Source organism: Abramis brama, assembly GCF_963993115.1.
Source record: "Abramis brama genome assembly, chromosome: 19".
Taxonomy (NCBI): domain Eukaryota; kingdom Metazoa; phylum Chordata; class Actinopteri; order Cypriniformes; family Leuciscidae; genus Abramis; species Abramis brama.
Genome location: NC_139981.1, coordinates 11,926,365 through 11,953,315, shown reverse-complemented (window position 1 = coordinate 11,953,315; position 26,951 = coordinate 11,926,365). Strand labels below are relative to the sequence as shown.

Genomic DNA, 26,951 nt, shown 5'->3' with positions numbered 1-26,951 from the left:
CCGTGTGTGTCATAAACAGCAGACTTAGAGTCAGAGAATCTGTTCTGAATCTGAACTGAAACAACTTATTTAGTCAATGAATAGGTAATGAAGTAGAGATTTAGTTGTGTTTGTCAAGGGCTTGAAAGAGATGCTGATGGACAAGCACCAAAAACCGAGACCAAACCCACATAAGGGGCAATGAGGGCAAAAAGACAGGTTTGTCTCACCTGCTGGTGTCAGTACTCTTGGCTCTGGCTCCTCCTCCAGCTCTGCGTGAGCCACTGGATGACGATGAGCCAAGTGAATCAGATGACGAGCTGCTAATGCTATCACTGTCCTGGCCTCTTCCCCAGGAAGCAGCTGTCCAACCTCCTCGAAGTGGGCGTCGACTGAGAGTAGGAGAGCTGTCAGAGGTGGTCTCTGGAGCGCTGCTGTCAATGCTTGCCATGCCTGAGAAAACATGCCAGAAAGAACACCTTTTTACACTCTCAAAATTCTTTATGCATAGTTAAAAATAATAAATTCAATTCATATATGCAAATTAATATATTATATTTGGAAATGTATATTTTTTTACAAATAATATATTATTAAATAACTATTTAAAAAAAGGCTAATGGGTGAACTGATCATCTTTGCAGTGATCTGTGCACTTCATCTATCTGTCTAATTAAAAAACCCACTGTCTCCTACCAGTGTGTTTCTTTTTCTGTCGTACAGGTGATCCCCAGCAGCGTGTGCCGTATGCCCCGCGGCCCCCCAGTGCCAGGCGACTGGGCACTGTGCCTTCAGGCTTGAAGGGTGCAGCTTCGCTCTGCTGCTCACAGGAGGTCGACTGTGCACCCTCTGCCAAGAAAGAAAGAGGGATAAAAAAACAACTTTAAACTAGGTCACATCAAACTCCACAGGGACCCAAGTCAATAACATTTAAGCAATGAATTTCCTTCTGAAATTGAAGTGTCTACCCATGACACTTTGGTGGATGTGGTTCACCTTGATCTCTGTTGTCAGAGATGCCCTCTCCCGTTGCTGTGCTCTGAACTCCGCCAGCCGCTAAACCTCCCTGCTGCCCTGCCGCTCCCCCGCCGGTCACGCCCTGCACAGCAGCTGATGTTGCTGAAGGGGTGTGCTTTGACACTCCCCCCGCGGCTCCGCTGGCACCATGGGTGGCGTGTTTGGATGGGCTCTTTTGGCTGCTGGTAGCTGGTTTGCTAGAGTAAAATGAGCTCAGAGTCTGAGGCTTATGCGTCTGGCTCTCACGGTCAAGGAGTTTGTCCAGAATCTACAAAAAGATGAAATCAGAAATTTATACAAGACATTTACTGCATTTCACACATGATATCTTGGCTTATCCTTCATTACAAAAATGTTATTTGAGAGACTAAGGCCTTGTTTACACCTGGTATTAAGATGTGTTTTGGTTTATTGGATCACAAACTTTTCCACTTTCAACCACTTCCAGAGGTTGTCGAAAATGCATTTGAATAGATTGCTTTCATAGTGTAAACACTGATGTGGTCAGATGTGTTCGAACAGCCACAAAACACAGCCTGCTCCCCACCTACTGACTTAATGAGTAAACATTATGGGAAGTGCGTTAGCCAGACTAAAACTTTGTTGGCTCGAGACCCAGGTTTGGTTTGAAGATGAAAAACATACCGAGCACAATATTCTCTCAATCATTCCTGATTCTAAGATAAACCACTTTAGGATTTAATAAAGACACTTCGAAATTATTTAGCAAGCAATGACAGAACAATCACAGCAGTGTGTGTCTAATTATTGTAATCCTCATACTTTTGCCGATTATACACATTTGTAAATAAACCCCCCATTTGTAACTTTTAGCTTTGTAGTCAATTAATTTAAGAACTTGTAATTCAATTTTAACATTTTAATTGTTGTGGTAAGCTTATAGAATTGAACTAAAACCTTGTGAAGGTGAAATTAGCAACCCTGCAGCACTGTGTTTCCAATCATTAGGGGCCTGTTTGTAAACAGCCCCATATAGAGCATTGTGCGTTTTGCGGAAAAAGATGAAGAAGGTTATCATGCATTAATTCATGCATGTCAAAAACAAACATTTCTCATTGTGTTTGAATACTAATGTCTGGTTGAAGTTATGCAGGCTATCAACTAAGAAAGCAATAGGGAATGACAAAATAATCACAACTGAAACTTTACTATGCCACCACAGATACATTTATACAACTTATCAAACGAAAATATTTTAAAAGACCAAAGCAATTAAACAGTAGTAGCCTATATAATTAAAACAAATGAACTCGATGGCTGCTGGCATTTATTCGAAGCCTATAAGCACTGGCAAATCAGTGGCTGTAATCATTCAGTTATATCACACGGCACAATGTACAAACTATTGAGCATACATACAGTTATTTAAAAAGAAGCTTAACTTAATTCAACGTTGAAACGCAATTACATTACTGAAAACGGTTTCTGTGATCCGCGGAGCATGCACTAATATTTTCAATGGCGCTTTAACACGAAACAGGAAACTCGTGAATATTCATGTAAGCTTCGCCCAGTGTCACCAAAAATCTCAGACACCGAATATTTCAGAACACTGGTTCTGAGCGCTTGATAGCACTTTCTGCGCAAATAGTTTAACAACGCTAGCAAGGCGGATCAAAGATCTATATGATCTGGAGTCTGGCTAAGATCGGGCGTGAGTAAGCATGTTTTCAAGTTTTTCATAAACTCTAGTGCTCTAAACATGAACCAGAACTGTGTATGCACATATATTTAATCACGTCTTCTTCAAATGAAATATATGTGCAAATAAGGTATTTATTCAATGTTATCCACATTTCATCTGCAATAGCATTTTGAACTTTTGTAATGATACGTTTGATCATTGACTACAAACACATGAGGAGAGTTCTCAGCATGAGAACCCACAAGTTCTCAGCATCAAGACCCATGACTGGCAGATCAACGTACTACTACATTTATCTGAAATGGTAGGAAATTAAATTAAATTGAATGTGGAGGATTTTAACTGGGACAAGATGATTGACAGGGCAGTTTAAACGGTGACAGGATAACTCCAAAAGACTTGCCTTTTTAAGCTTGCTTTGGTCATCTTTATAGGTGATCATCAGTGCTAGAGCCAAGTCTCCTTTTTCTCTCCGTGTGCCTTCACATAGCAGAGGATGCTCTGCCTCACTGACCGTTGTCTTCATACCTAATGTACAAAAAAATAAGTTAATGAAAAGGAGAGACAATTGAAACACAGAATGAAAGAATATTTTCGACAACACACATTACTGCTGGTTGGTTTTATATTTTTTTCACATAAATTGACTTACCAAGAGCTGCAACAGCAGCCTCAAATCCCAGCTCCTCATCACCAGGCATTTCATTGTTACGGTTCCGGCTAGGAGGTCGAGAGCCCGTGGGAGAGACCACTGCAACAGGCAAGTGATAAGAAAAAAATATGAAAAACGAGCATGGGGATTTTGGGGCTTTTAAAGAGCATTTTTAAAATGGTTGGATAAGGTCGATGTGTGAATTACCAGGGGTGCAAAGCACGTCAAATATGAAGCTTGCCAGCATGAGAGGCAGAACCGGACGATAGTCGCAGAAGTTTCCATCACGGAGCTGCTCTGCTCTGTCCCTTATGGAAGTCATTTCTACAAGACCCAGAGGAATCTTCTTCAGGAGAGCCACTACCTCTGACTCCTGATATGCCAGCTTGACCTAACACAAGAGCACAGTTTAGAATTCTGGGACAAAAAAAATACTCCACTGCACATCTTTGAAATCAGCCATCAAAACATTACAATGCATTTTTAGTTTGTGGTTTGTTATACTGTGTGTTAATAGAAGTGCTCAGATCTCTGCAATTTGTGTACACCTCATTTGCTAATGTTAAATTATACTACTTGCCATTATTTTTTATATTTATGCATGAATACATAAATTATAATATAATATAAAACATGTAAATACTTTCATACCATTAAAATACAATTAAGTTAGAATAAAAAAAAATAAAAAAACCTGATATTACACTTCCAAATTTCAACAAGACCAGACACATCCCTAACAACAAACTATACTGTCTACCAGCAGATCACCATATTTATGAGATTTGCTTTACATCTGCTTTACATCTGCTTTACCTCCAGAGCTTTAGTAGAAGCAGGAGGTCTCTGCAGCTCCAGGGAAAACATGCCAGTGTTGAAGGCCAGGTTATGGAGCTCCAGCCTCTCACTCAACACAGTCAGCAGAAAGGCTACTTTAGACAGGGTGTTAGTGGCCACCTGCGTCTGTTTACTGGTCGACACCTTGCTCTTTTTACCCTAAACGAGACAAGGAGATATTCATTTTCAAAGGTGAGCATGATTGTACGTCACAGCTGAAACCTCTGGGAAATCAATGAAAAATACTATTTTGGTACCTTTGTCTGTGGCTGCTCCACCTTCAGGTCAGGCGGATTAGCCAGAAGATCTCGAGCAAGGTCAACCGCCAGTCGGCAAGCATCATTACTGTAGCCATGAGCATAGAGAGCCTCAGCACAGGCAAACAGTACCTGCAACACAACATTATACCTTTGAAAACCTTTTAAAGTTCTGTGCAATTAAATTGAAAAGAAAGAATAAAATAAAATAAAAAGTAAAAATTGTGGTCAAGCCATGAAACTGTTTTGCAACATTTTCTTTATACAATTATAAAACGGACAGTTCCAGTACTTGATTATGATTGGCTGCCTTTAGAGCCATTGTGAAATACTCTATAAAATGTGTGACCTAAAATGTGTGACCTCATTAAATCAGTATTACTTCATTGCATCTGTGTGTTCCATGGCAACCATTCTACTAAAAACTGCTGAAGAACTACATTGCTTGATGGAAGGATTATTTGTTAATAAATGATTCATTGTTTTTCTTGCCGTTTTTTATTTTTTATTTTATTAAACCATGTCACTTGTGTGCATGTGTGTGTGTGTGTGTGTGCGCGCGTGTCATATATATATAAATATATATATATAAATATATATATAAATATATAAATATAAATATATAAATATATATATATATACACACACACACACACACACACACACACACACACACACACACACACACACACACACACACACACACACACACACACACACACACACACACACACATATATATATATATATATATATATATATATATATATATATATATATACACACAGACACACACAACCCGGCCAAAAAAAACCAAAACCAAAATCACTGTTTGGGTTTAAAAAGGCAAATATTTAAGAGTCTATGTTTGGATCATTATTGCAGTGATTATTATGTTTCTAGCATGTTATACGTGTGGCAACAGTTCTTCTAACCCTAACTGATGGAGTGTATAGCTTTTCATTTCTTAAACAACCATGTACAGTAGGTCATGATCCAGAATTTATACACAAGGAGTCTGACAACAGCCGGTTTGATCTGATCTCACCATCAGCGAGTCTGTCTGTGATTACATGAAGAAACAGAAAAACTGAGGCAGACTAAATCCAGAAGAACTGTGGCACTGGCAACATCTCCAAGATGCATGAAGAAACCTACCTACAAAGCTACAGTACTGTGAAAAGTTTTAGACACGTGTAAAAATGCTGTAAAGTCAGGATGCTTTCTAAAATAATGGTATAAACATTTTATTTATCAATTAACTTCTAAGCTAATCAAATCAATATTTGGTGTGACCACCCTTTGCGTTTAAAACAGCTTTTGTCCTAGTTAAACTTGCATGTAGTTTTTAAGGTAGCTTTGCAGGAAGGTTTCTTCAAGCATCTTGGAGATGTTGCCGCAGTTCTTCTGGATTTAGTCTGTCTCAGTTTTTTCTGTTTCTTCATGTAATCACAGACAGACTCGATGGTGGTGAGATCAGATCATTCCGGCTGTTGTCAGACTCCTTGCATACAAAATTCTCACTGCATTATTACAATAATGGCAAAACAAAATTTTGAATGGAAGCTTCACCTCCATCCTGCCCTCCTGTTCCAAAGGTTTAATCCCAGCAAAGATGTCTGGCTCTTCCTCATGGTTGCCGTCTGCAACCCCTCTATCCGCTCCCTCTTCTGAGGCAGCGCTAAGATAGTAGGCTTGATAGTCATCTTCACCCACAGCATCTGCACCTGCTGCTGCCTCAGCCGCCTGAGGTCCTGAGGGCCCTGAAGCTCCACTTCCATCTCCCTCTCTGCGGCCCCGCTGAGCCTGGCTGGGGAGCGAGGCACAGGGCAGGGCATCGTCTACAGGGTCCTCGTCTCCTCCAGTTTCATCCAGGTCTGCATCCACCTCCACCTCTTTCTCCATAGCTACCACTACAGGGGTTGCAATGGAGCTCTCCTTTGAAAAGCAGGCATGGCCATCAGCAGCAGAGGGCATGGCAGCATGTGCCACATGTTTTGTCTCAAAAGCACGTTCTTTTACGTTACCGCCGGTGTATTTGAGTGGCTCGCGGAGCAGCGGGCTGGGTGAAGGCAACATCTCAGGAGGAGGAGGAAGGAAATCGAAGGTGTTGCAGGCCTCTGCCCCGAGCGCCAGGCTGGAGCCATCATCCAGACTCAGCTCTGCCATGTCAGGCTCTAGAGAGCTGTCCTCACTGCTGGTTCGCCGCTTTGCGCCAGGGTGCTTCCCACTGACACCACTCGAACTTCCACACGAGCCCTTGTTGCTCTGCGTTAGCTTGGCCTTACTACCAGCTGATGGGGAGGAGCTGTTGGCTTTATACATGCCTTTACCTCCATCCTGAAGTGAGAGAGAGACCCTGCCACCCAGACAAACCAGAACGCCTCCGCTGTTCACGCCAGACACTCCTTTCCTCTTGCTCACAATGGTCTCCTTAGGGCGGACAGCCACCTCCTGCTGGGGAAGATGTGAGTTACTCCTTGACTTGTGTTCAGAGGAAGAACCTTCTGAGGTTCCACCACGAGTGCCATCTCCTGATTCCCCACCGGTCCCAGCTTTAATGCCCCGCTGCTGCTGCATTGCCCTGGCCCAACAAAAGGAAGCGTTTTTCTTATCTGCGCTGCAGTAGGTGATGCCAGGTAAAGGGTAGGCCACTTCCCAGTTGAAGTAGCAGCATTCAACAGCTGGTTTGAAGCCCTGGAAGAGTTTGTCCAGAGACTTACGGTGCTGCCCTCGTTTCACAATCTCTATTACCTTCAGGTGCCACTGCTTCAGCTGGGCAGCAAGCTCCAAGCGCCTGAGGAGTCGCAAAAAGGGGAAAAACATTACCTTACCTAATTGATGAAAAATACAGCCACAAATCTTAAATTGAGCAATTCTAGATCAACATCACAACAAATAAGAATCACTAGTACTTTAGAGCTTAACCAGCTGTACAAACTTGCTCACCTCTGGGGACTCATGGTAGGGTCTAACACTGCCAGTCTCCATAAGACAACCATCTCATCACACATACTGGCACATGCATGTGCCGCGACCTCTGTCTGCCCATTACTGCGACCTGTGTGCCCGCTGGCACTGCTGTGAGACGCGGATGTCCTCACACTGTACCACCAACCAATGATCTTGAGGATGAAACAAAAAGAGCAGTAGAGTATCATTAGAAAAAAAATGTATTATTTAAGTGTTGAGTTTAAAATGCATCTCCAATCCAATATTAAGCATATAAAGTCAACAACTAAATATTAAATTTCCTTCTGAAATAAAATAAAATAAAAGGTTTGAATGCAGGCACAAATGTGACAAGTGTTTTCAACAGGATAATGCAATTTTTTTACACTTGAAACGGTCACCCTGGGGTGTGAAGTGTGGCTGAGTCAGGTTTGGTACCTGTTCATGAGTGAGACACTGTTCAGTGAGTATCTCTAACAGAGGTGCAGCGTTGCTGTCTCTCCTCTTAAACATCTCTCTGACGATGGACAGAAGGTTCCAGATGCCCTCTGGCTCTCTACCTCGCAGGGGCCTCAGCAGACAAGCCCATTCAGCAGCTGCCGGAGGCTCAGTGGACGACAGGTACATGGAGTTCACATCACTAAGAACAACAAGAGACAAAAAAGAACAGTTATGTTTGTGGCCCTTGTAATATGCTAAGACGGTCTATATAAAACGATTTTTTTATCATTATTAAAATACAAATCAATATTGGATAAAACAAGTCTCACAAAGCAGGCTAGTTTTAAATACATAAAAATAGTCTTCAGATAAGGGACAAAACATGTCCTACACAAAAGCCCTATTTATGTTAAAAATAAAGAAATTTATCCAAATAAAAATACTTAAAGTTACATCAAGGAAATCTGGATACTGTAATATATCTGTAATATATCAAACCATACAAAAAATAAATCTTGTTTCATGATTTTATTTACATATATATTTGGTCTGATTTACATGCCTTATATAAACAGCATCTTTACATCTACTGTCACCATGAGATCAAAATTGGTGATACTTATTTTTTTATGGAATATTGCCGTTCTTATAAATAATTCTGTACACATCTTTCTTTTTACAACCTGTCACTCACATGAGATCACAGCAATAGCAAATGGACTGACGTAATGGACTTCATAGAGAGTGAACATGTAGGTCAGGCACAAATGTAATTGATGCGTTTTAAAGACAGGCAACAGATTCTTTGGATTCACAATGGGAACATTTCTGTTGCTGGAACCTAACATAAGCTTGTATTCTGTGAGCTACTGAAGACCCATAATGAGACGTACTGTACTGCTAAAAAAAGAAAAACAAACCACTGGAAGGATTGTTGTATTAAATTAAATATTAGTTTAAAAATTAGTTAGTTGTCTTAATTTATTGTCTTGTCAATCAGTTGTTGTAAACTTCAGTTGAAGCTTTGTCAACTCCGCCAGTTTTTATCAACTCCCTCAGTATTTAACACTGTCAGATGAAGGTTTCTGATCATTTTTAAGAAATATTTTATTCTTTTTTCCATTTATTGCGTTAAAATATTAAAACATGAACTGAACTACATGATATTATGTCTGATTTATCTAAGAAAATTGGTCATATACATTTAATATTTAAAAGGAAGGTAGAGAATTAAGAAATTTAGGAACAGGATTGTTCATAACCCTAACCCATGAAAAGAATTTAGAAAATGTATTTTTTCACTTAGCTCCTTTACTGAACACCATTATTACATAATTGATGACTTTACATTGCTTTTGGATGGATCAAATTAAAATAGCATGCTTTTAATGCGTCTGACGGAGTTGACAAAGTAAGTTAAAGTGAATAAATGTACATTTTTAGAAAAGAAACCTTTTCAGAACATTTTCAGTTCATTGGCTGAGACCTTTGTCGACAAATAAATCATTTTATAATTAATGTATTATTAAATAATAAAAACTAACTTCTAAAACATGTTTTGTCCCTTATCTCAAGAATCAGTGTCACATATACACACACACACTCACTCACTCTAGCTTGTGAGGTATATTCTTTACCCACACAAATAAAATAAAAAAATGTCAGAAAAAGTACCCCCAAAAACCATGTATGCCTGTTTGGGAAACACTGGTTTAGACCACAGATGACAACAGTAAACTGTGCTACACTGTAAGTAGTACCAGTCTGGTTGCCTTTACCTAAACACAACCGGTGAGGGGCCACAGAACTTGTGCAGGGTCTTCTTAATGTTGTCACTTAGGGTGGACTCATCTAGATACCAGGTGCTCTGGTCAGAGGCTGAAGGGCCAGCAGTAGGATCTGTTGAACCAATCGTTAGAAAAGAAGAATGAGGATTTACAAGGTCTGCATATCTTCACAGAAAATTAGACATTTAGAAATTCATGAATTGTGGTTTGTAGGTCAGTGCATACCCGGGGCTCCACACACGGTGTTAATAGCGGTAGACTGGGAGGAAAGAAGCTCATCCAAAAGACGCTGAGCTGTCGGCAAGATCTGCAGATACAAAAGAGTGAATCACAATAAAGCCAGAAATTAATTTAAACATCAGATGAGAAATTATCTGATAAAAGTTTTTTATTAATATTTAAAGGGATAGTTCACTTAAAAATGAAAATTCTGTCATCATATACTCACCCTCAAGTTGTTTCAAACCTGTATGAATTTCTTTCTTCTGCTGAACACAAAGGAAGACATATTGAAAAATGTCAGTAACCAAACAGTTAACTGGTCCTATTGACTTCCATAGTAGGAAAAAAAAAAATACTATGCAAGTCAATGGGACCAGTTAACTGTTTGGTTACTGACATTTTTCAAAATATCTTCCTTTGTGTTCAGCAGAAGAAAGAAATTCATACAGGTTTGAAACAACTTGAGGGTGAGTATATGATGACAGAATTTTCATTTTAAAGTGAACTATCCCTTTAAGCAATAAAAAAATATATTTTTAAAAATTATGTTTAATATAATGTTATGTACAAGTAACTAGTGTTGTCAAAAGTACCGACTTCGGTACCAAGTCGGTACTGAAATTAAAAAAATGTGACACTTTGAGCGCTGTTTAGCAGAATCATAAACACCTCTGATTGGCCATTGTGTTCACGCGCTCATCGGATATGTCTGTGATTGGCTACAATGATAAACGCACGGGAGCGTTTGAGAGCTCACGGAAGTGTTTGAAAGTGTCTTGAAACGCTCGCGTGTGTATCTGTGTAAGCGCTCCCAGAAGAGCGTCATTGATGTATATTTACAACATGTTTTTGAAGCACTGATCATTGTAGCCAATCACAGACATATTTGATGAGCTCGTGAACACAATGCACACGGTATTTTTGACAACACTACAAGTAACAATATTAGATTATGATGACATAATACATAGTATAAAACAATAAAACATTAGCATTTACCACATACATATTATTGGTAACTGTTTTCTGCCTCATTCTGTACCAAGTATTTACAGAACCACACCAAAGTCATGAACACAGAACCATGATACAAACTGAGCTGTAATAAATCTGAGCAGTCACACCCCAATATGGACAATGAGGCCACTGTGTGCACTTCATCACAGTTATTTAGAACTGTGCAAAGACACTTTAAAGCTCAGAGGAACCACGGGCAACCAGACCATGTCAATTTATGAGAACAAATGAAAAAAACGCATGCCTCACCTGCTGTGGGAGTTCACTGATGAGGTATTGTGCAAACTTCTGGAGTTGATCCCGTTGTAACCTGGACAGGGACTCTGACACAGGTGCTCGAAGACATACAGCAGAAGCCTATAGCCAAACACAAGTCACTGATATGTGAAGCTGGCAGACGTAACTGAAATTAAGCTTCAGTGCTTTAACCTACTCACTAGTGCAAACTAAACCAGGAGCAGGCTGCTCATTAGCAAACACTTGTGCATTTCTAATGTATCTGGAGGCTTTGATGCCTTCAGGTGGATGTCCCAGTGTGCCATCACCTGGTACTCCCTTCTGCTCGTGGTGGACACACATGCTGGAGTACCCCTCATTTGCAATTGGCCCATACATAATATATGAGCTCCAGATAGACATGCTTTGAGCCGATCAGAGCTAATTCTCTCTTTGGCTCAGAGTGAGATTATTAAAGAGAATGCAGAGTGTCCCGTGGGGGAAGCATTGTGAACTACTGGAGTGAAATGTGTTGGCTGTGTCTGGGAGATGGAGGATGGGGAGAGAGGAGGATGAAGGACAGACCTGGAGAACTAAACTGAGGAGGATAAGGAGGACGGAAATGTTTAGGATTCCTGGACAACACGCCCCAGTATGACTGAGTGCTGGATTAGCCACGTGGCTGAGAGTCTAACTATGGGAGACCACATTCTTCCACACACAATATCAGACTGACCCTTCCGCAGACATTTCACACAATATGTATTCTAACTTTGGGGGTTTTCAATCGTCTTGATTCCAAAGATCCTCATTATGATGATATTTTTATGAGGGAGCCCCATCCCTCCTAAAATATAAAATGGATATATATTTTAATCATTAAAACCTATTTATTAAGTGTGAGAAAGACACTTAAGTTATAATAGTTAAAATTAACCTAAACATAAGGCCTTTTTAACACCTTCCTGTAGCCCAAACAGTAGATCATGGCACTAGTAACTCTAGCACTATGGGTTTAAATCCCAGGGAATGCATGAATTAAAAAAAATATGTATAACTTAAACGTAATTTAAGTTACTTTGGACAAATGCACCTGCTAAATGGATAAAATGTAAATAAAATGCAGCTTTATGTTTTTTATTGTTATTAAAGGGATAGTTTACCCAAAAAAGAAAATTCTATCATTTACTCACCCTTATGTTGTTCCAAACCTGTATGAGTTGCATGCTTCAGTTGAACTATAAAGAAGATATTTTGAAGAATGTTGGTAACCAACATTGACGGTAACCATTGACTTCCATAGTATTTTTGGCTACCGTCAACTGTCTGTTACCAACATTCTTAAAAATATATTATTTTGTCTTCAGCAGAAGACAGACACTCATACAGGTGTGTAACAATATAAGGTGAGTAAATGACAGAATCTTCACTTTTGGATGAACTATCCTTTTAATAAAAAAAAATATATATATACACATACACAGTAGTTAACGTGAAGTGGATCAAAAAAGTTTATCAAAGTTGTCCAAAGACAAAATGGGTATTGTTCAAAATTCATGTATAACTTTGATGAAAGGTTTTGATACATGTGTGCATGCTATATATTGTTTATTGTACTAAAGCCAAAGTAAATAAATATTACATTGAATGGTAACACTTTACAATAAGGTTCATTAGTTACCATTAGTTAATGTATTAACTAACATGAACTAACCATGAGCAATACATTTGTTCATCTTTGTTATCATTAGATGATAAAAATAAAGCTGTTCATTGTTTGTTCATGTTAGTTCACAGTGCACTAACTAATGTTAACAAGATTTTATTAAAGTATTAGTAAATGTTGAAATTAACATGAACAAAGATTAATAAATGCTGTGTAAGTGCAGTTAATTATTAGTTCATGCTAACTAATGTAGTTAACTAATGTTAACTAATGAACCTTATTGTAAAGTGTTACCCATTGAATAAATATAAATATTAAAATATAAAGCATTTCTTCAATTTATTGTACTGTATTTGTGCAGTAATGAATATTGACTTTAAACAGCTGTACAGAAAGACGAAGGAAACTAAAACAATTTCAAATTTGGCAAATGTATTCTGTAAACTTTTTTTCAGGGACCACCTATCACCTCTTCTGCAGACCCCAAACCCCCCATTCAATCTGACTATTGCAAAATTCAACTAAGTTAATTGCAAATGTGAAAAGTCACGAAAACTGGCTAAAAGACAAAATTCAAGCAAAAGGTTACCACATAATTACCCTGGTGGTTACTATTCCAAAGCAGTTTAGGGAAAATTATGTTCATTTTGGTCAAGATTAGGACCCTTTTTAATGTTTTCAAATCAGGTCAGTTGAAATGTTTTTTAATCCTAGTTGCAACCAGCATAATTAGTATGGTGAGGAGATGCATTGATGCAATTTGAGCTGTGAGGACAGTCTGACAGCTAACTACATGGGAAAAAAACACATAAGCCCACTCAAATAGTTAAAGGGCACAGCGATGATGCAGAATGAGAGGTCTAAATGACTGACACACAAAGTTTATCACTGGTGCATGCCTCTCTAGCTTCTCTATGTACAATATCATAATCCAGTAGTATCAATGACTGTTTGAGTCTGTATCTTTCTTGATGTCATGTTCTGTTTAGGATTTAGAAAAAGTCTGCAGGAATGCATTATACTTTGTGACAATCTTTGAGATGTCGAGTAGGTGGGCTAAATGTCAAGCCTGAAGCATTTGAACTTCAGGCTGCAGGCTGTGATGTGAGAAAGTGATAGGTAACCTCATCAGACACCGGCCTCAACACGCAAAGAGGCAAATGAAGGGATTCTGCAGCAAGATATCAAGTCTTAAGTGTCAATGATTTACTGAAATTCCTGTGTGGCTGATAAATGGTCTCATATCATAGCAGAACTAAGAATATACTGTTTATTCAACTCACAATAGCATAATAGACTCTAAAGCCATTTGAAACGCACAGGAATGCACAATGATGGTAAATGCATTCAAATTAAACACTCAAAGCTTTTTGCCAAGAAACGGTTTAAGATAAGATACACCTAACCTACAAACATGGGCAAGCGTCATGTTGCAAAATCTAGGCTACCTAAAGAGTTTAATTCTCCTCCATTTTCCTTCACTTTTCCAAAATTACAATATTAAATTCAAATAAACACAACGGATATCTAGCGACAGCTATAAGAAACTAAACAGGGGAACAGTATTTGATATGTACAACAAAACCACACCATGTGAGAAAAGCTTATGCAAAATAAGTTTGTTATAATTTCCCCCAACGGCAGCAAACTGAAGACAAAGCCCACATGCAAATGCTAAACGCCACCCACGGCCCGGGCCGCCAGGTCTATCTGACTGTGGCAGGGCCTCCTAAGGGGGGTGGGATATCACAGCAGTGCAGATCCTTCCCTCCACCCTCCTGACTCCACAGGGAGGCATCAAACCTAATCAAAAGCTTCTCAGTGCACTCACGCCCACGGTCACTCCGCACAGATAGAAACCTAGAGAAAGTTTGTGTATGTGCTGTAAGTGAAATCTTCCCCACAGATACGTCTATCTGAATTCCAGTGTATATGTCATTTTGAGACACAATGAGAACTGTTGCCTTAAAGTAGCTTGTTTTCTTTTAATGCATTCATTTCTTCGAACCTTAAGGGACAATCTTAACTATGCTACATATGGAGCTGCAGTGTTAGTTCATAAGACACATTAAAATATACTTCTCTTTTAAGCTCTGTATTTCACCCTAGATCAAATTCCAAACTAAACAAAGGTAATCTCAGTAATTGCACTTTACTTCAAAAAAAAAGAAAGAAAGAGAAATACGGAAAACAAATATCGGTGTTGAGGCGGAAACCTTGTATATCCATATCCTGTCATTTAATTATTATTTTTTCACCAATCATTACTTTGTCACCCTTTCTGTGGGTTTTGCAAATATTTAACCAATGAAAAATTAAAAAAGAGCTTGATACTTAACCTCATAACTCTATTGGATCCTCAAACTGTTGGTCAAACCTCAAAACTCCACCCGCCTCTATCGTGAATAAAGTGCCGTATGCCGTTTTCTCTGCTTGTTTGCAATGCAAAGGGAAATAAAGAACTGGTTCTTTTGAATAGTATATATATATATATATATATATATATATATATATATATATATATATATATATGGACAGACAGACAGACGCACGCTAGTGTTTTATGTATTTGAGGAGCAGAGAAGAGTGTCTTAGGCTAGCATTTGTTGTCAAATTATAGTACTATGCATAGCACTTTGTCTTTAAAAACAAGAGATTTTGGCCAAATGACAGAAAGAACTGAGCACCCACATAGCAACAGTAAACTTACTAACCTGTTAAGTTGATGGAAAAAAAAATTAGATACACTTACTGCCTCAGATTTAGTCGTTCTAATGACAGACAAAAAAACGTATGAGCAAAATTCTTCTAAATTCTCTGGTCAAAAACCTTGTAACACAATTTAAGCTTTATTTTGGTAAAATGTTAATATAACAATGACACATGCAAGTGTCAGACCATATATAAAGCCACAATATCAGCTCTGACAATGCAGTGCTTATTTTTTTTTTTTAAAAAGCATTTTTTGCATTTCCTGAAAAGTAGCGTTTTTGAAGAAACAAGATTTCCGCCCAACAGTGACGATATACAGTATATTACTTTTCAGATTTGCTGAAAATGACATTTAACATTGATATTAAATAAGTGTTTTTAAAGATTAACTTTGAGTGAGCATTAGCATTATTGATGTGTAAAAATAGGTTAAATAAAGAATGCACAATTAAATATCCATATCCTAATATCATACAATAAATGATACAGTTATACTATGTATCCCAAGCGAGAGGACAATGTGTGCATCTACAAACTCTTACATTGTGAATTCTGAAGAGGCAGAGGGCCACAACGTGGGCACACCATTTGGCTCCTGCTCCACAGGTGCAGCTGCAGGAAGTGATGCGGCAGCGGTCAAACATTACAGCCACATTGTAGGCTCCTTTTGATTGGCCGGCCTGGGGCGACACTACTGTGGCACTGAGGTGGAAACCTGTTTAAGGGAACAAAAGCATGTCAGTCTTTGGTAACACATTTCAACACAAAACTAGTTCACATTCTCCTCACACTCTGGATAAAAATGTCCTTATTATTGGGGAGTTATTAGTTGTAAAATTCTGTTTAATATGAAAACTTGTGCTTTGTTTTTAGAGGGATTATTTTGAAAACATCATATTTGCACCTGATGCAAGGAGGTATTTAAAGAAAAATTGGGAAACATTAATGTTTAAATGGCTGAGGGAGTTTGGTGACTGTAAGACTGAATGATAAAACAGCAATTGAACTGTACACAGACCATACAGGAAATGAAAGACATCTGAGATGGAAGAGAGAAATGTGTGCATGGAGTGTGTGTGGAGAGTCGAGTGCAGGGGGTTGGCCGAAAGCTTTTACCACTGGACAGCGGCCAGCGCTCCTCTGGCCAGTAAGAGCAGAGGTGGGGGTAGTGGGTGGTTTCAGCTTATAGCTCCTGTTCCAAATTCAACGGGCCTCCTCAAACCAATTCTACTACACTGACTCTTTTTTTCTTTCAGTCTACCTGTCGGTGCCAAAAGTACCCCTCTATTCCTTTATTCATGACCCACATTCTCCTGTCAGCTGTCCCTGATAAAACAAAAGGCCCAAAGGTTTCATAAAAAACTTTTAACTTTAATTAAGAGAACAACTGGCTGGACCAATAAGCACATCATAATTGCAAATGTCACTAGGATGTCATCAGTTACACGTCATTAAAGAATATAATGTTAGTATTAGTGATATTGTTACAGTCATGGTAAACTTAATCTCTGATTAAACTGATATCCCAGTGGGCAATGCAGCAATGTTTGTTGAATAGACTAATAGGTCTGTAACAACCAAGAAGTTTGGGCATGACATGAAAAGGCTGAAGGTTATAGTCTTTTTAGCACTGTATTCTCACTATGAGGTTAAACACCGTGCAATGGGAAGAGTTTTGGAAGCACTTCCCTTTTAGGTGCAGCTGTTCTCTGTCAGACCGCTCTGGCTCCACTCTGGTGGAGTGACTGAAAGCGTTTGATTTGGCCTTGACGGGCAGTTAGGAGGTCAGTGTGGTGGGTTGTCACTGATTGGCCAGGGCAGCTAGAGGAGGATTTTTTTTATGGTCTTTTCAGAATCATATCATTGATAATAAATCCCCCTAACAATCTGCTACTACACTGTAAACAAAAAAGCAGTGAGCGAAACTCACATAAATCAGAAGAACCAAACACACCGAGGGGTCAAAATGCAACCAAAACCTTAAGTATGCTTCTGAGGAACAAGCTAGTTGGATTTTTCCCTCTAGAAAGTTACGTTTATGAAAGTTTACGTTATGTTTAAACAGCAAGATCACTATTTATTATTAGAACTACTGACACATTGGTAACACTTTAAAATAAGGTTTCATTAGTTAACTACATTAGTTAACTTACATTAGAGAATGAGCAAGACTTCAACAGCATTTATTAATCAAAAGTTTTTATAATTTCAACATTTACTAATAAATTATTCAAATCAAAAGTTGTGGTTGTTGACATTAGTTAAATGCACTTTGAACTAACATGAACAAACACTGACTGTATTTTTATTAACTAACATTAACAAGGATTTATAAATACTGTAACAAATGTTTGTCCATTGTTAGTTCATGTTAGTTAATACATTAACTAATGAAACCTTATTATAAAGTGTTACCGACACAACTTACCTGGAAGTATCTGACTCATTAATTACACATTTCTAACCTTGAATTCTACGGGCAGCCTAAACACTGTGAATGGGCACGCAGGCAGAGAGCCCTGAAGGGTGTGTGCATGTGCAAAGGCTAGGTCAGGCTTGGGCCAGCAGCATTATGATTTCCCTCTGCTGCTGTATGGCCCACTGCCTCCAACAACAGCGTTAATTCACACAGCCTGAGCTTAAACCACTTACACATACACTCAGTCATATGTGCCATGCCTCTGGTTCTCTCTCAGGCCATTTGAAGACTTGGCATTGAACATGTATAGAGCCAAAGATGACTCTAAACACAAGGATGGCTTATTTAGGGTGCTATTTTAAGATTTATATCCTATAAAAAACAATTAAGATTTATGTGAGAAGTGTTCAGTGCAGCAAAGCAATTCGCCTAAAGGGACTTTCCGAACATTTTGGTAAAAAACCCACCACTCATGACACAATAAATACTTAAATGTCTTTGATTTCTCACCTATCTGCAGAGGGTCTTTGACAGCTCTCACTCTATAGAGCTGCTCACCACGCTGAAACTCATCAGGGCTGCCATTGGCCAAACAAGAGTATAATCTGCACAAACAGAAAGGAGAAGGAAATTAAACCGAGCATTCAGCAGGTCATACTCTGTATATTAATAGGCATTCTGGTAAACTGATTAAGCATAAAGGTAAAGCACAAGTATTTAAAATAATACACTGCCCAGCCAAAAAAAAAAGCTGCTGTGTGGATTTAAAGGGTTAGTTCACCCAAAAATGAAAATGCTGTCAGTAATTACTCACCCTCATGATGTTCCAACCCCTTAAGACTTTCGTTCATCTTCGGAACACAAATTAAGATATTTTTGATTAAATCTGAGAGCTGGATCACTTCTCCATAGGCTTCTATGGGATCGAAACTTGCCAGCCCAGAAAAGTTAATAAAGACATCATTAAAATAGTCCAAGTGACTATAGTGGCTCAACCATAAGTTTATCAAGCGACGAGAATACTTTTTGTGTGCAAAAAAAACAAAAATAATGACTTTATTCAACTATTCAATCATTTGTTTTTTTTGCGCACAAAAAGTATTCTCGTTGTCGAACGATGTCTTTACTAACTTTTCTGGGCCGGCAAGTTTCGATCCCATCGAAGCCTATGGAGAAGTGATCCAGCTCTCAGATTTAATCAAAAATATCTTAATTTGTGTTCCGAAGATGAACGAAAGTCTTAAGGGGTTGGAACAACATGAGGGTGAGTAATTACTGACAGAATTTTCATTTTTGGGTGAACCAACCCTTTAAATAAGCAAATGCTTAAGAGTCTATGACTGGATCATTATTGCAGTGAATATTATGTTTTTAGCTAGTTATACGTTTGGCAAACAGTTCTTCTAACCCTAATTGATGGAGTGTTTAGCTTTTCATTTCTTAAACAACCATGTAGGAAGACGCATCATGGCCATATTCCAAGATGACAAAGCCAAGACTCATCAGGCTCAAATTGTGAAAGATTGGTTTGGAGGGAGCATGAAGAATCACACATGAATTGGCACCTCTGAGCCCAGACCTCAAATTCATTGAAAGTATTTGGAAATGTTAGAGCAGACTTTACAGAGTACATGACTCTTGCATTGTCAATACAAGATCTTGACCAAAAATTGATGCACCTCTTAATGGAAATAAATGTTGTGATGTTATTTCCATAGACTCTTAATTATTTGCCTATTTAAATCCAAGCAGTGACTTTTTTTTTGACCAGCCAGTGTTTAATACTGTTTATTAGCAGTTCCAAGGTCTGTGGGCTTTTACCTGATGTCCTCTTCATTCTCTGGAAAGCTCCAGTAGGCGATCCGCAATTGGAGCTGCTCAGGAACGGGAGGATAGACCTTTTCCACCACTTCGAACGGAATATGGAATGCCACCTGCTTGGCCGACAGCTCCACCAGAGGGATGACTTGTCCATCTAAGAAAGGAAGTGACATCTGAGTTACAGTTTCTGCTTCAGATAAACTAGATACTCAAAGAATTAATGACATCAATGGCTATTTAGCAGCAATCAGAAGGCCTGTTCACACAGACAAATATTCAGTGTGAAAGTTCTGTGCAATAAACATTTTAATTTGAAAGAACAGCTGTTAAAGCGTCTGTTCAGACCGACACAAACAGCCACACACATTTAATTCGGTGCTACTTGCCATTTATTTGTAATAATTTGTGAAATTTACTAGCAAATTCTGAGTGAAAATCGTTTCAAAGTAGGCTAAATCTCACACCAATTTTTTTGTGTGTGTGGTCACATGTGCAGAGCTGTTGCTGTTATGTAAAACTATGATTTGGTGGTGCTCACGAAAATAATATTTTGCTAAGCGACAGTGAATAGCTGAGGATGAACCCAGAACCAGACCAATCTGACCAAATTCTCATGCCGAACATTCGTGTTGGCATGAACAGGCCTTGAGACGGCTAGATCAACAGGTTGATAAAATCACTACATTCCGGTCACAGCCACTCTGCATTAAACAATCAAAACTACTTGGCATCTCTGTCGAATAGTTGAACAATAGTCACACAGATGGCTGCGGTTCAAATTACTCATTTTGAAATGGAGGGAACAGGACTGAGAAGTGAGGTTCAAGACCTCAGGCAACCTATTTTGTTTCTAAACCAGACGGTCCATATACACTCAAGGCTAAATGGAGAGAAAACCGGAGAGCTGCCAACAGGGACTAAATGCTGTCCGCTGAGAAGGGGTGGGGGGTTCCAGTATCCTGCAGGGTCCTGGTTTCAAGTCACTAATTTCCTCCAGACAATGATAAGAGTCGCCAGGCATTAATAATGAAAAATACTCAGACTAAAAAAAAAAACACTCCTTAAAGAGCAACTGAATATCTGTGCCTACAGCCTAAAGTGAACTCAAACACAGGTTTCAGAGGCAGCACATATAATAAAACTTTTCTTATATTGAGCTGCAAGGCTGTAGTGACATACTTATCTCATAAGATATTAGCAAGATCCATTTGAAATGAACACCAACATCAGGTCATTATCATAACAGAGCTTTAGGCAATGGCACTGTAATCCACTGTACTCGGTCACCTTAGAGCCGCATCTCATATTACATTCACACAGACAATGCACTGGTTTGCTGTCACTATACAACTGCCACATGAAGCCAAAGCATTTTTTTTTCTGCATGTTGTGCCTAAAAACAACATTTAGACCTGATTATACTAGTATAAATTGTACAAAAGCCTCAACTGTCTTACTGTTTTTATAAAAGGGTTACTACATAATAAAAACATTAAGGACACAAACTTGCACTAAATAAGTTGTAAATTCACTTCAGTGCATTAATCAATGTAGAAAGTAAATGTTTTTGAGTGAGTCATCAAATCATTCAGTAAAATGATTTGTTCAAAAACACTGATTCGTTCAAGAAACTTCACAAAACAAAACAAGTGAAGTGAAGTGACCCTATTTAAGGGTGGCCCCACTGGGTCATCAAAGGTTCTACACACACTGCCCAAACTTCTTCATGCCCACTTGAACCAAATAGTGAACATATTTGATAAGCAGACAAGTGTAAATATCACAATTTTGGGCCTATGAGTAAATCATTGAATCATTCATTCAACCAATTCATTCCAACAAGCTGATTCATTCAGGAATGAAATAAGTGATTGTCTTTGTGTTTTTGAACGAATCAGTAGATTAACAGATTCAATGACTCGCTCAGATTCATTCTGGAATGAAAAAACAGTTTGAATATGCTTTTTTTCCACATTGACTTGGAACTTTTTTTGTTTATGGAGCAAAAGTAGTGAACTGGCAATAGTGTGTCTACAATGCAAGTTATTTACAGTAATATAAACTAATGCATTGAAAGGAAACAAGCTCCTCAATTTCAAAGTTCTTGTAAGACAGGAATCATTTATCTGATTCCTCATGAAGGAAAATCAGCAGGACTGTCCATTTCCACAAAGTGTGACCATGTTATTAAAAATGGGACAAGTTTTATCTAGGGTTAAATCAATCACCCTTAACCAAAAAGCACAACTGTCAATGTCAAGTACTGTCAAAAAGGATGCTATGATATTACCTTCAGGAAAAAGAAGAGGATGCAAAATTATTGACAACATGCAACTTAACATTTTACCATTACTCCGTCTACCTACAACCTGGTGTTTCGGCTGTTAAGCAAAGCACTGAAACGTGTCATGGTTAAATAGAAGCAAACCACACAATTACTAGCCACCCACATAATCTAAAACCAACCGCCAAAAGATGAAACGCTAAACTACTTTGGAGATGAATTACCCAGACCACAAGTAGATACAAGAATACATTATAGACAGACAGTGGGAGTCATAGAGACAACAACTTCACAGGGGACAGGTGACTCATTAAAGGTGCTGCCAACAAACAGCTGCTCAGCAACAATATGTGCATAAGTGTGAGCGAGATCCCAATGAATCAGGTGGCACACTCATAGCCAATCTTGGCTGACTTAACCATGGTGACCAACAGAAAAGGAGTTAACACAGACTACGAGACAGCTTTGTCTTTTGTGAGGCAGTGAATAGGTGAGACAGTCTCTCATGAGCGGTCTGCCGTCTGCACTGCTCCAAACCCAACCGCCTGCTGCCCAACAACCAGAGAACAAAGACACCCAGCTCACAGAGTGCTATATAAACAGCTACGTCTGAGTGATTGTGTTCCCTCAGTTCCAGTGCCAAGAAAACAGGCACGTGATATACCTCCGATTTACTTTTAGAACAGATTATGATAAAAAAACAGGGGGATTTGGTGTCTAAAACTGGGCTGTGCAAGATCAGCAGCATTATGCAGATTGATCAAATGTGGCTTTTTTTGTTTAACCACAATCCTCTGCTCTGAGGCAGTGACCTGCACAAGACAAAGATCTTTTTACAGCCCTCTGCTGCTCAACTCCACCCAACCCCCCACAACACTCACTCACTCTCAATCTAAACACCACACAGGCCTTCCTTTCCAAACAACCTTAACTTATCCAACAAATGTTACATGCTCCACTCACAGATCTGCACCAGCACAGATCTCTCCCTTCACAACTGACAACTCTCTGGACACATGCACAGCATGGGGCGTTTGGTGGGATGGAGTTTCAGCAGTTCCAGTTCAAAGAACTTGCAGTAATACAGAGTGACTGACCAAATGCAACTCAAAGTTGTTTCAAACATGATTTTAACACATCACAGTTGTGCTGCAATATCAAAGATCTAGATGTACTGCTAGAAAAAAAAGCTATGGATACTGTAAAACATTTTTATAGAGACAAATCTGAGTTAAACCAGAACTAAAAAAGAAATGCATAAATTCATAACAATTGGACATTGCTTTTTCTAGTCAATATAATAAAGGGACATTTCATCCAAATATAAATTGTCGTCATTTACTTACCCTCATGTTGTTTCAAGCCTGTATGACTTTCTTCTGCGGAACACAAAAGAAGATATTTTGAAGAATATTGGGGTTCAAACAACCCATTGACTTTCATGGTATGGGGAAAAAGACATTTTTGAAAATATCTTATTTTAGTTCACAAAACAACTTAAGTCATACAGGGTTGGAAAGGGATCAGGATGAGCAAATGACATCATTTTTATTTTTGGGGGGGAACTATCCCTTTTAAAGTGTAAGTTTAACCAAAAATGAAAATTCTGTCATCATTTACTCACCCTCATGTCGTTCCAAAACTGTAAGACTTTCGTTCATCTTTGGAACTCAAATATATTTTTAATGAAATCTGAGAGATTTCTGTCCCTCCATTGAAAGCAACGCAACTACCACTTTGACGCTTCAAAATGTTCATAGAGAGAGATTGTAAAACTAATATATATTAATTGAGTGGTTTAGGCCAAATTTTCTGAAGAGACACAATTGCTTTATACACTAAACAGATTTAATTTTTATTCACATATAAACATTCATCAACGCACACATCTAACATGGTAAACGGAAGCTCAAGCTATAATGTCCTAATGAGGTTCATTCTCGTGTTACGCAGCACATTTGAGCTTCCACAAGTGGTTTGTTCTCACGCATCAAGCAGGTTAGTTGAGATTCTGTTTATGTTTGCTGATCCATGTTTATATGTGAACAACAGCCTAAATAAAATCTGTTCATCAGATTCATATCAATTCATATGAATTAGTTTTACAATCTCGTTGTGAACGTTTTGAAGCATCCAAATGGGAGTTGCATAGATGTCAATGAACAAACAGAAAGGACTCAGATTTCATTAAAAAAAATCTTCAGTTGTGTTATGAAGATGAACGACAGTCTTACAGGTTTGGAACAACATGAGGGTAAGTAAATGATGACAATTTTCATTTTTGGGTGAACCATCCTTTTAAGTTTACTATTGTCCTCTGACATTTCACTCACCTGTGATCTTCAAGTCAAATTTCACTCACATTGAAAACAATTAAAAATACATGATTTTTTTTTTCACTAGAGTACAAATCTAAAGATTCATTTTAAGAAATTATAACTGCTGAATATTGCTGTAACAACAAAATATATCTTTTTTTGCTGCTTAATTAAAATCACTTTGGGTATTTAATAATATATTTTTTTTTAAAAACTGCTGTATTACTCTATAATTTGTAAACAGATGATGTGCATCTTAAAGAAATTTTTACATGCATATTTCACAAATAAATCTCCATAGTGTCTGAAAGTCACTATGAACTCACTTTGCAAAATCATTGCAACAAATCACTTCATCCCTACATGCAAAACAATGTGCTGTAGTTCTACAGGTGTTATGAAAGTAGTGTAGTGGCTTTAGCTGCTATGCTAAAAGATGAAAGATAAAATTATATCAGTGGGGCATTTTACCACACTGCACCCTATCATAGAGAACAGTATTTGATTAATATATATAAGATGCTTAACATGTTACAAGCCAACTGACCATAACTGACCTTCAAAAAATAATTTAACACAAAGATGGGAAACTTACTATAATATATACAAAATGTATTCTTATATTCTTGACAATGCCTAACTCCACCACTAGTGATATTTAATGTGTATTCTTTATCAAAAAATGTGTCCAAAATAATACAAAGGTTAATTAAATCGTCCAAATAGGGCTATGTTTGGAGGTACAGTTTAATTTGTTAGTTCTGAACATGCAGGTCACGTGACAGTGTTATCCATAAGTTAAGAATACATCCTGAGGTCAAAAGTGCAGCCATGCCAAGGAACGGTGCGCTCACGTTACAATGACAGCACATAAAGCATTTCACAGCACACAAGTACAATATTCCATTACCTTTAATCTTCACAGTGGGTGAATTTGGGCCGGCAGACTGTTTCCTCCATCCTCTCCAGTTCTGGCACAGGCTTTCCGCCTCTGATATGAATGAGCACAGGGAGTCCTCCTCAAAACGGTCCGAATCTTCAAAGGAGAACCTCTCTCCGTCTTCCCACTCAGCGAACATCAGTTCCATCACATCCGCTGTGTGGAGACCTGAAAGCTCCAACTGAACGTGCCTCTGAGCTTCTGTTGTTTTGAGAAAGTGACACTCGCTCAGGGGGAGGGGAAACTCACACTCAACCCAAACACCCTGCGAAGCCCTTCAAAAAAGCCTGCGTTTCTTAAAAATGTAGGCTATATTTAGGTTGTCAGATGGAGCACTTGCACATCACTGCGGTGCAGTTAAGTGGAGTTAATCCATGCTTTTAGACCCCAATTGCTGGAGACGCTTAGGGGTCTAACGTTAGTTCTTGAAAAAAGTGACAGCCCATAGCTAAAGATTTAATAAACCTATATACTTATGACTTTCCCCCCTATATAAGTGGTGTCTTACATCGTCAAGTGTGTACGTAACGTTACAGGACAGAACACTCCAGATATGTATTACTGGACCTTTGTTGAGGTTTAAATCTTATGAAATAAGATTTTGAAATCAATAAGCCCCTCTTTAGTGTAGTATTTAAACTACATAGCAAGTAATGTTATTTGACAGCATGAACTGTAGTGACTCACTTGCATGTAAACATGTTAGCAGAGTTCTGGTCGTTTTAGCAAGCAGGAGTTTTCACTCAAATGTTAATTTAAACCCCCTCTCCTCTGTTCGTCCTATCAGCTGAGCCTCGAGTCCCACAACAGCTCTACGGCTAACAAAACAAGAGAGCGGTGAAGAAAAACAGGTCCCCAAGTACACCTAGTGACCCTCTGCAGGGATATTTCTCTTAAATAAGGCCATATCACAGTAGTAAACCTGTGTTAACCAAAAACAACCCAGGTACGGTTGTTTTTATTTCGATCGAGGTAGCTCTGCTAACTCCGATAGGCTAACGTTAGTCGATTAGCCTGCTAGCGTTCCGGCTAACCCGAAATCCCAAACACTTCAAAAACTGTCAAAATAAGCGCTGACACGACCTGTGCTTATTTGTCCCTACACATAATCAGACGGAATAACACTGTTTTAATGTTTTGGCACAAAAGCCTTGGTCCCTAATCCGAGTCTTGTCGATCCACTGATTACCCCAAACAAACGACCGGCCAATGCTTTTATCTCAGCATTTTGCCTCAACATAGGTTTAAAAAAAAAAAAAAAAAAAAAATCAGACGACTAAAATTCTGATTTGACCCCTCGACCGGGACAGACGTCCATCTGTGGAAAACACATTTGTCTTTATGCCACTTCTAGCTGCCTCATATGTCTTCTCCTTTGTGTGTAAAAGCTTGTCATCCGCTTGTCTACATGTGCCACCGGCCGGTTCTTTTCTAGTCCTCCGTTTCAAAGCAGCCAGCGTTCTCTGGATCCAAAATGTCTTTAAAAGCTGACAATTTGGAGTTGAGATCCCCCTGTTCTTTCTGTCCTGTCCCCCTCTCCTCTGCTCTGCTCGGGAAGATGAAGATGGCTCTCCAGCATCAGCTGATCCGCACTTCCGCTCCACATTAAAGCCAGACAAACACTAGTCTCTCATTACAGAATTTAGCATTGCATAATAAATTATATGGCAGTTATTTGTTCGTTAGTATCTAAGTTTAGGACTAAATCATAAATCATTTATAATGCATTTCAACTGTTTGGTTTACCT

The 26,951-nt window shown here is 38.7% G+C and overlaps 1 protein-coding gene across 12 annotated transcripts in view; it reads right to left on the bottom strand.

Annotated features, from left to right (window-relative positions):
* Nucleotides 1-25,649, bottom strand: part of zswim8 (zinc finger, SWIM-type containing 8) — a 51,229-nt gene extending 25,580 nt beyond the window's left edge. For 8 of the 12 annotated variants that reach the window (XR_014603566.1, XR_014603567.1, XR_014603568.1 and 5 more), the window contains exons 1-19: nt 25,174-25,494; nt 23,292-23,324; nt 19,662-19,815; nt 18,351-18,445; nt 15,964-16,136; nt 11,077-11,184; nt 9,814-9,895; nt 9,580-9,700; nt 7,799-8,000; nt 7,358-7,533; nt 5,981-7,205; nt 4,409-4,540; nt 4,131-4,310; nt 3,522-3,705; nt 3,315-3,413; nt 3,066-3,190; nt 976-1,264; nt 676-828; nt 210-432 (exon numbers count right to left, since the gene is read on the bottom strand). Coding sequence is in view for 9 of the 12 variants with exons in the window: in XM_084093357.1 (XP_083949483.1) it covers nt 210-432; nt 676-828; nt 976-1,264; nt 3,066-3,190; nt 3,315-3,413; nt 3,522-3,705; nt 4,131-4,310; nt 4,409-4,540; nt 5,981-7,205; nt 7,358-7,533; nt 7,799-8,000; nt 9,580-9,700; nt 9,814-9,895; nt 11,077-11,184; nt 15,964-16,136; nt 18,351-18,445; nt 19,662-19,815; nt 23,292-23,324; nt 25,174-25,351 (3,932 nt within the window). In the remaining 3 variants the exon portion in view is untranslated. Of the gene's footprint in view, nt 1-209; nt 433-675; nt 829-975; nt 1,265-3,065; nt 3,191-3,314; nt 3,414-3,521; nt 3,706-4,130; nt 4,311-4,408; nt 4,541-5,980; nt 7,206-7,357; nt 7,534-7,798; nt 8,001-9,579; nt 9,701-9,813; nt 9,896-11,076; nt 11,185-15,963; nt 16,137-18,350; nt 18,446-19,661; nt 19,816-23,291; nt 23,325-25,173 lie in introns of all 12 variants that reach the window. The other 4 variants (XM_084093359.1, XM_084093360.1, XM_084093363.1 and 1 more) reach the window with 1 other exon arrangement.
* Nucleotides 25,650-26,951: the final 1,302 nt, after the last annotated feature.